Consider the following 13,586-nt stretch of genomic DNA (forward strand, 5'->3'; position numbering starts at 1 on the left):
TGGCAATCTGGTAGGGGAAGAAGGGAGAATATGTGTAGCTTAACTTCTCCTGAAACTCCCAGTACTCGTTCAGAGCTGCCACAACCGAAGGGGAGGAAGGACAAAACAAACCTTAGGCTAGTGGGACTTCTCTTGCTAATGGCAATGACCTGCATTAGCAACTGCAGTATTCAAAAATTGTGATATAAACCTCCAGCTGAGAGACCAGAGAGGTATGGAGAAAAGGTCATTTCATGCCACTCTAGCTGAGTAGAGATACACTGTTCTTTTCCTTTTGTAAAGCAGGGGTTTAGCTATAAAAGTCTGACATGTGTTCTCACTTTGAGTTGCTTTGAAATGTTGTAGTTTTAATTATATATACACTTCAAGTTAAACAAAAAGACAAGTTAGCAAAGTAAACAACAAATACTTTGTATTTGAAATAAACATCTCATGTAAATATCCAATGTATTTTTCATCAATGCATTTTTATAGAAACGTCATTTTCATAGAAGAGGAGTTATTAGATGTATCATGATCAGATGAAATATTTACCTGCATACGTCTGAAAATAAGTTTTGATTGTTTTACGCAGTTTACAATAAGTGTTATACTATGCTGTCATCTGCAGATTGTCACAAATATTTCGTTTCATTTCACTATTTAGTTCCTCTGACTGATGCAAGATACTACGCTTATCAAGCCAATCAAAGGTTCTACAAGCAACAACACAGCTTGACACCTACATTAGTTTCATAAGCTAAGGTAGAGGTTAATATCAGAGGTGCACTTTACAAAGCAGTTCCGTCATGAAAAAATACCTGCATTGTTCCTGGTAAGACAACTATCCTATAGTGTTGACCACTGTTTGTGACTCTTCCCATTCATTTGTATTGCCTGCAGAAGTGACCTGCTAATTTGCTTCCCAATGCCAAGAGAGTTGTATTAATTTCATTGATTGTCACAGTCTGCACTTCTAGCATTTCTAACCTGCCAACTCGGCATAACACTTCATGCTTCTGCTAAAATGGACGGTGGGCCATGAAAGCTTGTGTGTACTACTGTAGCTACCCCAGCTGGAAAACGTGATGCATGTACTTGCAAAGCTATGTAGAATTTATTTTGATAATCCTTCCATTTACCATTTAAAAAAATATAAACAACTGCAGGTACAAAATAAATCAGAGCACCCTTTTCTGCCTCAGAAGAGTCAATTAAAAATACCTTAATACTTAGTGGTCCCTGAGTTTGTTTTGAAACTTATCTATTGTCTATGCAGGGGGAAGAAATGTTTAGAACATACATAATGCTGGACACAGCTATAGCAATTGAAAATTCCAGTGGGATGTGAGCCAGCCAATCCATTCTGCATGCTTCTCCACAAGAAGGTATGTAAAGTGTCCCATATCATTCCACGTCGGTTACAAACTATTTTCTTGGAAAGCTGCAAATGACTTCAGCAGGCTGGGCCTCCTAGATCCAGTGGTTATGCTTCTTAAGGCTGCCGCACCCAAGCATCTGGAACATACTGCATGTTTGTGCTCATGTGGAACTTAGAGAAGGAGGCTGTCTGAGGTAAGGAAATTATTTTGGCAAAGTGGGCCTTTGGAGCACTGTGCTGAAAGTGAAATGCAAGCAGGTTGTTTTTATAGATTTGTGGCTCAGGGCCTTTTTTAAAAAAGCCAAAAAACAACAAAAAACCCCACATCAAAAGTGGTTAAAACACTGCCAAAATTACTTAATGTAAGATGTTCCCTGGTGCATCAGACCAAAGGTCTATATCGAGTGCAGCATCTTGCTTCCCATAGTGGCTTTGATCTGGCAAGGGAAATCTGCACATGGCAGCAAGCTTCCAGTCCTATGCGCCTGGCTGCATATTTACATCAACAAAGTAATGTTTATCCAGACTTCTCTGAGATGCGTCTTCGGTGCAGCTAGCAATGCTCATTCCCATCTGGACTTACAGTTGCTGTAGACTACTAATGCTTGAGGAGAACTTGATGCTTTGAATGCAGTAGCAGTTTTTAAAGTTCATACTAGCTTAGTAAGGGAGCAGTTGATTCATCTGAAATCCACTTGCATTTTTTCTTTTCGTCAGCTAAGGCTTTTATATACAGCAGCTGCTTCTGTGCTTCTTCCAGCCCTCGTTCTTTCTCCAATTTATTCAGTATCTATGGAAACAAAAGAAATGTGTGCAGCCTTATTTTAACACATTTTTTCAGTGTCACAGTAGCTCTGCTTGAGCAAACCACATTCCTTCTAATGCCAGCCTATGCATCTTGTTGTTTATAAGTTTATTGTCAATCACAAGATAAAACACTTCCTCTGACAAGAGCTATCTAAATTAAAAACCACAAACATTTAGCAAATGCAAGCCCAAATTTATGTAATGGTAGCAGCACAATATGAAAGTAAGCATATCAATGTACAACAGTCATGAGGAAAGATACAGCCAATATAGGAAAGCTGTCCCGTCCCCGTCCCCCAGTGGCATAACAAGGTCAAAACAGAAATTTGTATCTATAAAATGACTACATCCTTTATTCGAAAGCCACAAACTGAAACCTTTTCAGCAGCTGTAAGAATAGGGTGTGTTTTGAAGGGGCATGTTTATACTAAGATAATTAATCAGTCACATTTTGGAAGCTATGAAATGGGGAGGGGAGGGGCCCAGTTATATGTGGCATCAAAAGTGTTTAGAATTTGGATGAGTAAACAGGTATTTATGACAATAAGCTTTAGTGAGACTTGGTCACTGCTTTTTTTATCGTATTGCTTAACTTGGGTAAAGGTTCCTGTTTCAGATCCTACCAGGTACCCTTTCCTCTGTTCTCATCAGACTAATCCTTAGTTAACTATCTGTTCAGCTCTGACTAGCCTGACACAACTCATTAAGCCACTACCCCTGATAGTTTGCGCATTATTAAAATTGCCATAAGTAAGTTTTATTTTACCTTACAGAATCTGACACAGTAGATTTAAAAAAATAAAAAAACCACTGATTAACAGCGATATGCCCATATATATATATATATATACGCGCCGTATTTTTCACCCTATAGGACGCACTTTTCCCCCTCCAAAAATGAAGGGGAAATCTGGGTGCGTCCTATGGGGCGAATGCAGGCTTTTGCTGAAGCTTGGAGAGCGAGAGGGGTCGGTGCTCACCCCTGCGGATGTCTGCCTGGCGCGGGGGGCGCTCTGCTTCAGGGCACCCCTCACGCTGGGCGGCAGGATGCTATCCGCAGCCTAGACATCCCTGTGGGACCTCCCGCAGGGCTGCCTAGGCTGCGGATGTGTTCCCGAAGCGCCGGGCACTCTGCTTTCAGGGCGCCCGATGCTCCGGGAAGCAGGCTGCTATCCGCAGCCTAGACATCCCTGTGGGACCTCCCGCAGGGCTGCCTAGGCTGCGGATGTCTTCCTGAAGCCTGGAGAGCGAGAGGGGTCGGTGCGCACCAACCCCTCTCGCTCTCCAAGCTTCAGCAAAAGCCTGCATTCGCCCCATAGGACGCACCCAGATTTCCCCTTCATTTTTGGAGGGGAAAAAGTGCATCCTATAGGGCGAAAAATACGGTATATATATATGTGTAAATAGAGCACATTATAATAAATGGTTTAAATATAATATACAAGCTGAACTGTTCTACAATTAAAACATTCAAGTAACCTTTAAATAGTAAAAAGACATGCCTTACATGCAGTGGCAGTCCTTGGGGTCTCAAATTTCAGCAACAACCTGTGCAATGCCAATCACCTCCTGCCTTCCATTCTACATAGTTTTAGTGACCTTGAAGCTCCATGCCCAGTGTGACTGAACTAGCTGTACTCCCCTAAATCGGATTCTTTTATATGGCTTATTAGAATGTAATGTCAAACTGTGGCTTGGTTAATATGTGGTCCTGTAAGCTTTCTACTTCACCCCACTTCTTTTGTGGCAATACATAGTTTGTTGCTACTTCCAAATTATTGTTTATATTTTCCCTGCAAGTGAGACTTGCGAGCCATGGTTTGATCAAGTTTTGCAGTTCTGTTTTGTAGGGGAAGTGCAATACATAGTTTTCTATTCCATCTGCAATGTGAGCACTTTCTCCTCTTGTATACTGATTAATTTCCTTTTGTGTCAAACCTGAGGCCTGCTCATGTACATGAACTAAGCTGTTTGTTTAGCTCCTGATCAAAAAGTACATGTGCACTGTACATTGCTCATAAAGTGGTCTGAATGTTTACAGACTTCCTCAGTCAACCACTCAGACATTTTGCAGCCCCAGGCACAGTGTAGTATAGATAAAGGGCATACTACTAGACATTTTGGTAACTAGAGAAAGAGAGGGAGTGAAAAGAAGAGGAACTTACATCATCGTAATATCTTGCTATGTAGTGGTAAATTTTAGTCAAGGCTGCAGACTCATTAAATTCATTTTCATGTTTCTGTGAGGGGGAAAGAAGAACTGGTGAAACAATGCTAGCAGTATATGAAATAGTTAATCATGACATGGCTTGCAAACAACATTGAGCCAAACCATGGCTGCGTGCAAGCAAGCAGATGTATGGCTTTCTGGAGTGAAGATCACAGCCACTGTGATACTTTACTGGGCCTGCTACTGCTCGGGTGTTATGTCCCAGTTTAGGCTCATGGTATTATCTACAGGTTTGGACATTAACACTGTGCCAAACTATGGCTTAATGCCTCAGTAGCATTGTGGGAGAAACACAGTGGCCGCAATCTTTGCTCTAGGAACTGGGTTAATAAATATGCAAGGTGAGGGAGAAACATTACTAGTGTCTGCAGGGCACCATTGGGATGTTTCTCATTCAAGAGGCCAGTTCTTGCTTTACAGCCAAGGCACAGCATGCTGTCATACCATCTGAATAGGTGGGCAGAAACAATGAAATGATACCTTAGATTCCTGAGTTAAAAATTCTTCTAGCTCCGAAGTGGACAATGAAGGTAAATCCCTAATTGCTTTATAGAAAGCTTTAACCTCTTCTTTGTAAAGTGGAATATCTTTCGCATAGAGAAGTTTGTTTGTTGGTGCTTCCTTTAAAAAAGAAAACAAAAGACAACTATTGTTATAAATGGTCACAGCTATGCTGCAATTTTTTTTGGATTCCTGTGAAAATTCAGTTAATTTCTATACACTATCTTTCAATATAAATAATGTCAGGCTGCCTTGCAATGTCAAACAAAGCACAGAATAAAATGGCAGGTTTACAGCATTAAAACTGTACAGCAGTTCAGATTTTAAAGGCCCCTTTTTGGTAGTGAGGGTTAGAATTATAGTGTTACAGTTATTATCATTTTATTAACAAAAATGGTTTCTGAATGCTGCAATGGATTGTGATAGTTTGTTTTAGTTACATTTTTGGTGGTGTACCTTTTTATTACAGTATGATTTGGTGATGGCCCCTTGGCTAAGCAAGAAGGGTATTAAAGGCCGGGGAGAATAAAAAGGTCTGGCACTGAAAAGACAACCATCTGTGGGGTGAACATCAAGAAGGACAACTTCCCATTTATCACCAGCTCAGTCAGACAGCTGGGTCCCTTGAAAGAAGGTTTACCCACAGTGTATAGATAGGTGCATGTAGAGTAATGAAGACTATGCCTCATGTTTTGTTCTCTGTTGTCATTTTCTTTTTTAATATTGCAGGTGTTGAATAGGAGGGTGCTAAAAAAGGTTTCCAAATTAAAACTGCATTAGCCATATACAGTGAGACGCCATGCCTGTGACAAGCCTCCTGTTCTTATAGTCCCAGGCGGGCAGCAAAGAACAGGAGGTTTATCAAGCACTTAATAAGCCACAATTCATGGCTGGTAGTGGTCTCTGTTCAGCCTTGTAGGTTACATAACTTCTGACCCACTTTTGGTACGGCAACCAAAAGAAAAAGAAACGCTACAGGAAAACAGTATTGCTGGGTTTTCAGGGTGTCACAGAAATGTGTCATTCAAGAAACCACTTTATTGCACCAGTTCATTACAAGTCAAAGGGAAGCCTCTGGGTAGCTTTCAAGTTTCAACCACAGCCACTTGTTCAGCTGCAAAGGGAGCTGCATCTTTGGATTAAATTTAAAACTTTAAACAGGGTTAAGCATAAAAATATAACAGAGCACAGCAGTTGCTTTTTCATGAGCAGTGTTGTGGAAGCCTGAAAGATAAATCTAGCACTTCTGAAATTTCCATTCTGACTTTTTTTGTGCACTAACCTAAAAAAACTTTAAAATAGGAAATATGTTTCCTGTATGCAAATCAGACAGTTGGTTCCATTATCGGGAACTACTTGTAAACTACTTGATCTCCCACAGCTTCGTCTATTAAGTGAACCTGATGCAGCAAGGATTGTGATACACACAACTCCATATGCCAGATAGGGGCTCATTAACAATGTAACTCCCTTTAGTGTGCATGGATCTAATCCCACAAAGCACTCTGAATGTGAAAACCTGCACACTGAAGTTCTTGCAAGTTCAGGGCATGCATGTGAAGTGGAGTGAATGTTGAATTACAGAAGAATGGTCTGGAGTAAAATGATTGCCTTCAGTAGGGACAGTACTGTGGAAAAATTGGTTTGGAAGATATCGCCTAAGGAAAGGGTGTGTAAAATATGAAATCGAGATACTACCTTTCCCAGTTGTTGCTCTGATAGAGAAAAGGCATCCATAAACGCTTGTGCAATTACTGACAAACAGCCATCAAGATGTGGAGTCTTTTTAATATCAAAGACAAATTGAGGGTTCTTCAGTATATTCACCCAGAAGCGAAGAGGAAGACTGGCAAGAGAAAAGGCAAACTTCAAATTAATAATGTTTCAGGAAAAGTTTATGAATCCCACTAAAAGTAATTTAACATCAGTGCTTCATGCAAGTTAGCAGCCTAATAAATAATCATGTCCTCAGTTGATAGTATAGTCCCAATGTGCCCTTCACTGCTGAACATGCTGCCAGTTCATGCATTATTATGTTTGAGTTTTACATGAAGCACATTCGTAAATATATACCTGTTAGTTTTCCATATATGGACCACATCAGGGTCTGTAATTTTCTTATTTTCAGCCTGAGCATCCAAGAAGTCAAAAAAATACTTGACAGCAACTGGGGCTTTATTGTTTGGTAAAGTCCAAATGCTCCTAAACAGCTCTTCAACAACTGAGTGAACTGCAACCTTTGAAAGAAATAAAAAGGCAATGGTTTTTTTGCTTAGACAAAAGAGATTCTGAGATGTAAATTAACAAAACAACGAGCTCCATCTATCAAGGACAATTAGTGCAACAAGAATGGAGCTGAACACTCTTCAGTCACCCATTCAAGACTGGCACCATCGCAATGTATAAAAGCCATTTCTCAGTGTTCTCTTATAATTCAGATCCATCTCAATGGGAGGGGCAGCTCTGAATGCATCTGTACGCAATAATTCTCTTTTCATGTAAATGAGTGGGGAAGCCCAGTTGAGCTGCATGTGCCAAGAAGAAAAAAGGACCTATAGGTGGTCACTATAGGTTCTACAATCTCATTCTGTGTTTTTAAGTTACATCAGTTAATTGCTGCCTCTTTGTGAAGCATCTTAATCTTATCTTTTCTGGCCTAGCCTTAAATAAAGTTCAGCACTTACCTTTGTAGAAAGAAGTTTAGTAAGATACATTTCCTTCACTTTAAATTTTTGTTTTCCTTTGTGTTTTGCACCCTGTGTATCTTTGGCTGCTTCGGAATCTGGTAATATCTGTAAGAAAGGTATACACAAATGTGCATGCAGATGCAGTGGTTAAGGGAGGCAATAATATATAACAAAAACATCTAGTTGTCAGATACTGCTGACTTACCAGATGGCAATAGTCGTTCGGGTATTCCCCATCTGAGAAACATGCTTAAAGGGGGAAAGAGAGAATGAATGAAATGCACACAGTGAAAGGGATTAAGCAGTTGCCAAGAAAGGACATTCAGGTAATCCATGTTTAATTATATTCCTGTGCAGGACCCTGAGGTTGTGTAATTGCCACCCTGTGCTCCTTTGGGAGGAAGGGCGGGATATAAATGTAATAACTACACAACATAATTCCCACCACTCTGTGCAGTAAGAAGACAGGCCAAATAAATTGGCTTTACTGCTCCCTTTTGCCAGCTTCTGTCACAAAATATCATCCCAGCCCTCTGGGAGCAGGAAGAAAAGCAGAATGAAACATCTGCTGTAGCATTCTGTTGCCTTTGTGAAACCAACCCTGCATCAATCCGAACTATGAGGCTGATTTCACAATGTGTAAAATTACAAATTTCTCTTGTGCCTTGTCTACTTTGGCCTTAAATGGACTCTCCATATTCTCTCCAAACATACAAAAAAGGGTAATATTATCTTTATGACCTACATATAAGAATCCCTGAAGCATCCGGCTGTATGCTTAATGCTCTTTTAGACTAATTGGAGCTAATTGGAGCTTATTCCAAAATGGGGAGCCTGTGGCCCATTAAGTTGAAATCAGTCTCAGCCAGCATGGCCAATGGTTCAAGATGGGGGGGGGGAAGAGTTGTGGCCCAATAACATCTGGAGGGCCACAGGTTCCCCATCCTTGTGAATTTCGTCAACTTATTCTTTTTATAGATCATAAAAGTGGACCCTTCACATAAATGGCTGCTTCAGAACTATGGTTCAAATGGTCTGCTATATACTCATAGCTCTATAAAACCCATTACAGTGGGGGCGGGAAACCTGTGGCTGTTCATATGTTGCTGGACTACAACATCTGCCATCCCTGACCATTGGTGGGCGTTGCAGTCTAACAACCTATGGAAGGGTCCCCCACCCTGCCATCACAATTATATATATCAGGCTTGTATTGGTTTCAGTACCTGATAGATCCATTTTTTTCTTAAAGATTTTAATAGTTGCTCCATCTGAAATCTGAAAAGGAAATAAAACAGCTTTTGTAATATGCATTTTTTTTCTAAAACTACACGGTTCCTCAAAGTTCACATGATCCACTGCATGTGACTTGTTACTTTCTTCCCAGCCAGCACAGGTCAAAGAATGCATTATGTTCTGTGTTCATTTCCCCACTCTGAGGCTTCCTAAGTGCAAAGTTAGAGTAGCCATAGGGTTTTTTCTATTCTGATACAGCCAGCCAGCCATGCTATAAAGGCTGACGTTCCTAAAGGGCCTTATATTTTGAGATGGGTGCAGTACCTTTTTTTTTAATGTAATGTGACATGCTTATCTGAAAGCACATGTATCATAATGATTGTTCACATGTCCTGCTAAGGCATAAACTGGTCACATTCCACTATGGTTCTTCCCTATTGCTACTCAGTTACTGAAATGGCTTGCACAGAATAGGATGCCTTCCAAAAATGGGGAAAAGTGAAACTGCAGCAGCTGGCCCAGTGTAAAGCTTATCCTTTACCAATAGAATCCTGCAGTTACACCAAGTTTTAGGAAGTGCAAGAAAAATAGATTTTGTTCAACTGATGAAATGTTTGATGACCTGAAACAGGAAATTTACAAAAACTGAAAGACGAAGAACAGGAAAAACTGGGCTTGTTTTTCTCGTTTACTATCAGATTATTTATCCAAACAGCCAAATATTACCAAGGCCAAATGGCAGTGTCTCTTCCAAATCACAGGCAGCTGTGACTGAAATCTTTTTAACTGTAGATGGTCGTGATTAAAACTGGAACCTTATGCATGCACAGCGTAATCTTTACTACTGAGCTATAGGGCTTTCCCCAAATACAAATAAAAGAACACGTAGCACACCGAAGCAGAGGCAAAATGAAGATAGCAAAAACAAAGTAAAGATAGCTCCAAATAAAATCTAATCTCTCAAGGGACACAGGGCTAACAAAAGGGTAAATAAAAATTTAAGTACAAGAATTTATGTTGTGTATTTTGTGGGTGAGTACTTGAGATGAATTTAACTGGATTTATGGGGGGAAAGCATGGCAACAAATTTCACTTCCCTTTGTGATGAAGTGCTAAACATCATTGACAAAGGGTAAAAGGGAATATACTATTCCAGGACTTCAGTAAGGCTTTGAAAACATCTCGGATTACACAAGCAAACAAATTAAAGGGAACATAGGAGAAATTTTGTCATTTTGTCTACTTGGCAAGACACCTGGAAAGGCAATGAGTAGATGCAACTCATAGGAAGCAGACCAATGGTCCATCTAGCTCAGTACTGTCTACACTGATTGGTAGTGGCTTTCCAGAGTTTCAGGCAGGGAAGTCTCCCAGCCCTACCTGGAGAGGCCAGGGATTGAACTTGGTACCTTCTGCATGCTAATCAGATGTTCCAGCACTGATCTCCTTCCCCAAACCACAGTAGGAAAGAACACGGTAACACAAAGTTCTGCCTCAGACTCAATTAATTCTAGTGACCCTAATCCAACTAAGAGCAGCTATAACTAAGAATGCTGAACTTGGTGGGACTTTGACTTGTGCTGCACATACAATTGAAACCATTTCAGTAACTTGATTGTGACCAATTAAGTCCCTTTGATTATGCTGGAAACGGTTTAGGAACAAGTTTAAAAGGCTTAACTTTCGACTGGTCATTATTTTGATGACATTTATGTTTGGCATGCAAAGGTTTCCTTTTTTCTCATTTTGAATTTACTGATTATAAACACTCAGTACTAATGCTTTTTCAACCAAATGTGCATGGAAATGTAGCTAGGCTAACAGTGTGATCCTGTGTCTTCTCACAAGTACTATGGGATTTGCTCCCAGGAAAGAATGTACAGAACTGCAGCTTAAGTGACTTCCTATAGACCCACATCAAGTATGTGATGGCATTAGCAAGAGAATCCTGGTCCAGTCTTTCGGCTAGACCATATGACAACTATTAGATACAGTATTTGAGAAGATCATGGAAGATCATAGAATTTTAGAGTTGGAAGGGACAACAAGGGTTATCTAATCCAATTCCCTACAATGCGGGGATCTTTTGTCCAACATGGGGCTTGAACCCATGACACTGAAATCAAGAGTCTCATGCTCTACCGACTGGGCTATCCCAGATTGTCCTTACAAAAGAGAGATCTTCAAATTATTAAGGATTTTTGTTCTTACCGCATAATGGCGTATGGTATTCAGCTTGGTAATTCCATTTTCCAGAATCTCAGAGGAACTATCTATGTCCAAAAGTTCGGTTGTTTGTGCACCTGACTGAAGAGCTGTCAAACAATTAAAACAGCTGCAATTCAAACATATTCTGTGCTTTGATTCTGAGATGCCACCAGTGGCTTGCGAGGCAACCCTAGCATATTTTGCCAGTCTGTTAAAATTCTCATAAGAGGTCAAGATGCTAAAAGTACTTGCACTGATGATGCTGGGTTTGTGAACCATTTGAACCATATTCCATTCCTTCATGGCCACATCAGCTTCTGTATCACAATAGGGTTTTGTGAGCAGCTATTGAGGTGGATCACTACTACCAGTGCTGTACTGGTTCTTCCCAATGGATCATTCTGCTTCAGCTAATACTGCAGCAACAGAGACTGTGATACTGTGCTTGCCAAGCATTTAATTTGCCCAGTCCTCAATAGGTTGCTATATATTACAGTGGTGCCTCGCAAGACGAAATTAATTTGTTCCGCGAGTATTTTCGTCTAGCGAATTTTTCGTCTTGCGAAGCACGGTGTCGGAAAAGTTTTGGAAAAGCTTCAAAAATCACCAAAAACCTCAAAAAAGGCTACCACACCGCGTTCTATGAGTTGCTCCTTGAAGTCAAGTCGCAACTGTATTAACAGTGTTAAGAAAAGGGAAACAAACTTGCAAAAAACGCAAGACGGTTTTGTCTTGCGAAGCAAGACCATAGGGAAATTCGTCTTGCGAAGCAGCTTAAAAACCGCAAAACCCTTTCGTCTAGCGAGTTTTTTGTCTTGCGAGGCATTCGTCTTGCGGGGCACCACTGTACATAAGCTAACTGTAATCCACAAATGACAGAATTTATTTAGTTAAAACAGATTGGTTTTAATGAATTCATAGTAATTTGTGGGTCTCATCTGTTAACAGCAGAGAAATCTTCATTTGTGGTTTTTCAAAAACCCATTATTAAATTCTGTTCTCAGAGTAAACAAAGGAAAATAAATGTGAGATTATAAATTTATAACAAAAATAGGGCAGTGGCAATGCCTTACCCAAGGCCATTTCGTTGAGCTGAAGATCATAAAGAGAGCCATTCTTGTTCAGAAAGGCTTGCAAGATCTTCTCTTTGGCTTGCCCTACGGTGTCACAATCCAGGACGTTAACTTGAATTGTCTGAAAAGTGCCTTCACACTCACTTTGTGGGATATTTTCAAAGACAACATTTAATTCCTGAAAGAGAACAAATGTTTAAACACAATGTAATTTACAACCCAGATTTAAAGCACATAAAAACCCTTGGTGAATAGAAAGATAACCACCTGCCACTGAAAAGACCTTCTAGCTGGTGCCAAGGAAGTCTTTCTGAAGAGCCCATTTCATAGTCGAGGTGCCACCACTGAAAAAGCACTCTCCTTGACAGCCACCTGACTCACTTCGCTTGGAGCAGGGCCTCCAAAGATTATCTTAGTGTTCAAGCAGTCATATGTAAACCACTTATATGAAAATCATTATCATCTGTCTTAGCAAATCTTGTATTATGTCAGAGGCAATTAATATAGATCTTTCAAAAACATGTTTTCACACTTCACAGTTACTCAGTCCCAACTGAGCTAGTGTGCTAAGTTTGGGCCACAGACAGCAGAGTTCAATCTCACACCCAAAAACAAGCTGAGTGGACTCAGGCAAGTCAGTAACCTGATCTAGTCATAATGCTAAAGCATAGTTTTCATGTATGAAATAACTGCCTCTTATCTCTTCTGATGCAGGCATGAAATTGTAAGTATCTGCTTCCAGATAAATAAATTAAACAGTATTTTATTTATTCAAACTGGTGTTTTTAGGTATGGCCTATCCAAATAACATAGGATCAGAAATCACAATTTTATCTTTGGTTGTTTGGACAAACTATAGATTAAGCTCCAGTTTGTCATGGTTCAGATAGTAAGATAAACTTTGGCTACTTGGAAACAGAAGTGCTTCTGATCTTGCAACCATACTGGGTAAGTTGATGTGAGAGTGTATTAGCTTGAAGCTTGTTAACTGCAGCCAGTATCTCTCAGCCTCAAGATAATCCATCTCTAAAAACTAAGTGACCTATCTCACGAATTATAGATGGTGTGGAGAAAGCAATCTGGCATTTTTTCTCTCCCTCTCATAACACTAGAATCTGTTATGAATGTCAGTCTATGAAGAACCACAATTCGACCGTAGACTACATATGTGAGACCACTTCTTGATCTAGAATTCCACCCCTGCTTAGCCATATAGTTTCTACCACACAAGACTTGTTGGTTTCATTTGCTGGACACACAATTAACAAGACATACCACTGTATTGAATTCAGTTACTTGCCACAGTAACCAGTCTTCATTTAGTGTGTTCAAGGCCTTGCAGGTTATTACATCCACAGGGCCCCTGTTTATCCTTTGATTTAGGGTTGTCACAAGCATATAGAATGGATCCCCAAATGTCTCCTAAGAAACATAATGAAATACAATGTTACTGAAGAAGAAGAGTTTGGATTTGATATCCCGCT

General features: G+C 40.1%; 2 protein-coding genes across 3 annotated transcripts in view; one reads left to right on the forward strand and one right to left on the reverse strand.

Moving 5' to 3' along the window:
* CEP83 (centrosomal protein 83) overlaps window positions 1-7,593 on the forward strand; it is a 33,347-nt gene extending 25,754 nt beyond the window's left edge. For both annotated transcript variants that reach the window (XM_083463011.1, XM_083463013.1), the window contains 2 exons: window positions 647-1,367; window positions 6,280-7,593. The gene's annotated coding sequence lies outside the window, so the exon portion shown is untranslated. The remainder of the gene's footprint in view (window positions 1-646; window positions 1,368-6,279) is intronic.
* PLXNC1 (plexin C1) overlaps window positions 396-13,586 on the reverse strand; it is a 60,610-nt gene continuing 47,419 nt past the window's right edge. Inside the window, exons 21-31 of the mRNA XM_083462984.1 lie at window positions 13,378-13,524; window positions 12,103-12,280; window positions 11,033-11,136; window positions 8,812-8,863; window positions 7,791-7,834; window positions 7,583-7,690; window positions 6,972-7,135; window positions 6,597-6,744; window positions 4,878-5,018; window positions 4,333-4,407; window positions 396-2,150 (exon numbers count right to left, since the gene is read on the reverse strand). Coding sequence (XP_083319110.1) covers window positions 2,016-2,150; window positions 4,333-4,407; window positions 4,878-5,018; window positions 6,597-6,744; window positions 6,972-7,135; window positions 7,583-7,690; window positions 7,791-7,834; window positions 8,812-8,863; window positions 11,033-11,136; window positions 12,103-12,280; window positions 13,378-13,524 — 1,296 coding nt within the window. The 3' untranslated portion in view covers window positions 396-2,015. The remainder of the gene's footprint in view (window positions 2,151-4,332; window positions 4,408-4,877; window positions 5,019-6,596; window positions 6,745-6,971; window positions 7,136-7,582; window positions 7,691-7,790; window positions 7,835-8,811; window positions 8,864-11,032; window positions 11,137-12,102; window positions 12,281-13,377; window positions 13,525-13,586) is intronic.

The sequence above is a fragment of the Podarcis liolepis genome, assembly GCF_965112155.1.
Source record: "Podarcis liolepis genome assembly, chromosome: 10".
In the NCBI taxonomy this organism is placed as follows: Eukaryota; Metazoa; Chordata; class Lepidosauria; order Squamata; family Lacertidae; genus Podarcis; species Podarcis liolepis.